Source organism: Pteropus alecto, unplaced genomic scaffold, assembly GCF_000325575.1.
Source record: "Pteropus alecto unplaced genomic scaffold, ASM32557v1 scaffold146, whole genome shotgun sequence".
In the NCBI taxonomy this organism is placed as follows: domain Eukaryota; kingdom Metazoa; phylum Chordata; class Mammalia; order Chiroptera; family Pteropodidae; genus Pteropus; species Pteropus alecto.
The window spans coordinates 4,924,972-4,928,151 of NW_006442107.1; the positions used below are offsets into that span (position 1 = coordinate 4,924,972).

The following is a 3,180-nucleotide window of genomic DNA, read 5'->3' on the forward strand; positions in this document are numbered from 1 at the left end:
AGGGGCAGAGCGTGTGTGTGTGTGTGTGTGTGTGTGTGTGTGTGTGTGTGTGTGTGTGTGTGTGTGGGATGCTCTTTCCTGAGCTTGTTATTCTTGGAGACAGAATTGCCTTGGCTTGGGCGATGGGAGGGAGGGGATGGAGGGCCTGAGCCGGAAGGTGGGGGAGGGTGTGGCCACCCCTTTGGGACACAGCTGTCTGGGCCCTCCAGGGCATGGGAATCGCAGGGTCACCTGGGGAGCTCCCAGAGTGCAATGAAGGGGCACTTCTTCCCAAAGAGAAAACAAAACAGCAAGCCCCCACCTCTTGCCTGGAAAAACAGCCCCCAGCAGCACTGTTATATCCCCTCCTCCGGGAATGAGACACAGGCTCCCAACCAGGCCATGGTGAGCAGTCGCTGTTGGGCAGACCAGCCTTTGAGTCCAGGGTCACTTGGGCCTCTTGCCCCCTCTTCATCCAGATCCACTTTGTGCTTCTGGCTTCTCTCAGTCGTGACACTGGTTATTAGAGTTCCCATGACCGCCCGATGGCAAGTTGAAGCCACAGGAGCCCAGAGAGCTGGAGTGGCCTCCCGAAGTCTCACAGCCATGGGCTCTTGATCCCCATCTCAAGCAGACATGTCTACAAAAGCATGGAGACAGGACATTTAGCTGAAGGGACAGCAGTCTGCATCCCTCAGTGAGCTTGGATGAGACACTGACTACTGATACATGGTCCAGCAGGTTCAGAGCCTCTATTTAAGAGATGAAGGAAAGCGTAAAGAATTGTGGGCACTCCCCCACCCGCCAAAAATTAACAACTTGGCTCTAACCTCCTGAAGTTTTATTGATTTGGGCTTTTTACTTAGTAGTCAAAGAGGCATTTCATTCACAGTCTTTTCAGATGAGAGGGTCCCTCTGAGGGTCGGAGCCCTGCTACCCACACGAAAGCTTTGTGAGAATTAGAAAAAGATATCATTTTCTCAATGCATATTTACGTTTTTAAGAAACTGCTAAGTTGTTTTCCAGAGCGGCTATACCGTTTACATTCCCACCAGCAATGTATGAGCCATCCAGTTTCTCCACATCCTCATTAGCATTGGGTGTTAGCACCGTTTTTTATTTTAGCCATTCTGGTAGGTGTATAGTGGTATCTCACTCCTCTTCAGTGAACCCTGCTACATCTTTCTCACTGTTGTTATGCCCCTGTGAGCTCTGTCAGAGCAGGGCCTTCTTGGTCTGTTCTTTGTGTATCCCCAGGGAGAAACCCAAAGATTATTTGCGAAATGAATGCATGGCCCATGGGGTCTCTGGCCCTTTTAAAGATAAGAAGGCAGGAAAGCAATGAGCCTTCACTCTGGGAAACCTCCTGAGCACCTGCCCAGGTGGGATTGCTCAGGAAAGGCTGGGGCCCTCTGGAATCGAGGAGAAAGGGGGAGGGAGGAGGAGCACCCAGCACCCTGCACACCTCACCCCACCAGGTCCTTGGTGCATCTAGGCCCCACTTGGGGTACACATTATGGGCCTGGCATTTCTCAGTCTGCCCCCTCCCACTGCATCTGCTCTCCTATGACAGAAACATCCAGAAGATAAGCGTGTGGGGATCCCCAAAGCTCTTCCCACTGGGGCATGGGGCTTTCGGGGTTTCTTTTTTCTTTTTCTTTCTCCTCACTGTAATTAAACCAGGGTAAGGACCAGGCCTTTGCTAGGATTTATCCATGGGCCACGATCAAGCTTTGCCCTAAGTAGAAGGGCCCTTTTTGCTCTCGCATAAAAATCGAGGTAGCTTTTTGCCCAGGTTGAATCTGCTGGTGTGGGCTGCAAGTTCTGCTCCCTGAAGGGAGGGATGCCTGTTGCCCTGTGTCCTGCATGTCTCCTTCCTGGTGGCTCTCATTGGTCACACTTCACGTTTAATATATACAATGCTAAGGTGTCTCAGAGAGGCTTCTACCTGTAGGAGATGTTTCCTTGAGGGTAACAGAATATGGATATGACAAATTAACTACTGATGCATTCAAATTTAATACTGAGTTTAAATGTTTATAGGTGACATAGCTCACAGACATACATATATAGGATGTCAGTATTTAAAAGAAAAAAAAAGATAAAAAATGAAAGGAAACTTCAACTAAGATGAAATCAGAAGGGAAGGTCAAAAGGAAAAACATATGCCGTAAGGCCTCCATTTTCTTGCTGAAAATGGGCCCAAAAATTAGCCTTAAGTTTCTTGGTAGCTATATCAGTCTGCTTGGGCTGCCATAACAAAGTGCCACAGACTGGGTGCCCTAAACAACAGAAATTTATTTTCTCACAGTTCTGGAGGCCGGAGGTCCAAGATCGAGGTGTTGGTAGAGTCAGTTTCTTCCGAAGCCTCCTTCTTTGGCTTGTAGGTGGCCGTCTTCTTGGTCTTCCTTCTGTGTGTCTGTGTCCTAATCTCCTTTTATAAGGACACCAGTCATACGAGATTAGACCCCACTCATAAGACCTCACTTTAAACTTAATCACCTCTTTAAAGGTCTCATCTCCAAATACAGTCACATTCTGAGATACTATGGATTAGGACTTCAACCTATGAATTCATGGGGGACACAACTCAGCTTGTAACAGTAGCCAGATGTTAGCCTATTGCAGGAGTCAAAGGATTTGTGAAATAAACTAGAGCGTTTTCCCAGCAGCCACACTGAGTCATGAGAGAACATTCCTCCTTCGGCCCTGGACCCACAGATGCTGTGTGAGTAAGTAGTGGATGCCATCCTGTAGCTCTCAGAGCCATTGAGTGTCATGTGGTATCCTGCCATCGCATGTTAATAAAGTGGAATACAGTGAAATCATGCCCACGAGAAGCTTCAGTAGCCTTTGCTAAACAGCATATGCCAGGTGCCCCACGGGAAGCTCAACTCCAAAGGCCTTAGGAGTTCAGGAAAAGACCTCGTGGTACAGTGAAAAACCCCAGCTTGTGAGCTGGGCTCTGCATCGCAGTTGGGATTTGGAAAAGCCGAGAGGCAGGAGGCTGGCCTTCTGGTGGAGGGGGAAGTCTTAAGTGAAGGCGGCGGTGGTGTGGTCCAGAACACCCACAGCCTGGCCTCCCTGGTCCCGCATCCCAGAGCTGAGGGTCCCTCCGAGACCCTGTCTCCTAACTCCAGTCTCCCTCTCTGTGTGTCCCTGCAGGGCTCTGGCTGAGACCATGGCCAATGGCATTGACGA

General features: G+C 49.5%; 1 protein-coding gene across 1 annotated transcript in view; it reads left to right on the forward strand.

The window, feature by feature from the left end:
• The first annotated feature begins 2,144 nt into the window (after window positions 1-2,144).
• Window positions 2,145-3,180, forward strand: part of ZBTB7C (zinc finger and BTB domain containing 7C) — a 12,893-nt gene continuing 11,857 nt past the window's right edge. The window contains exon 1 of the mRNA XM_015595637.1: window positions 2,145-2,149. Within this exon, the coding sequence (XP_015451123.1) occupies window positions 2,145-2,149 (5 nt within the window). The remainder of the gene's footprint in view (window positions 2,150-3,180) is intronic.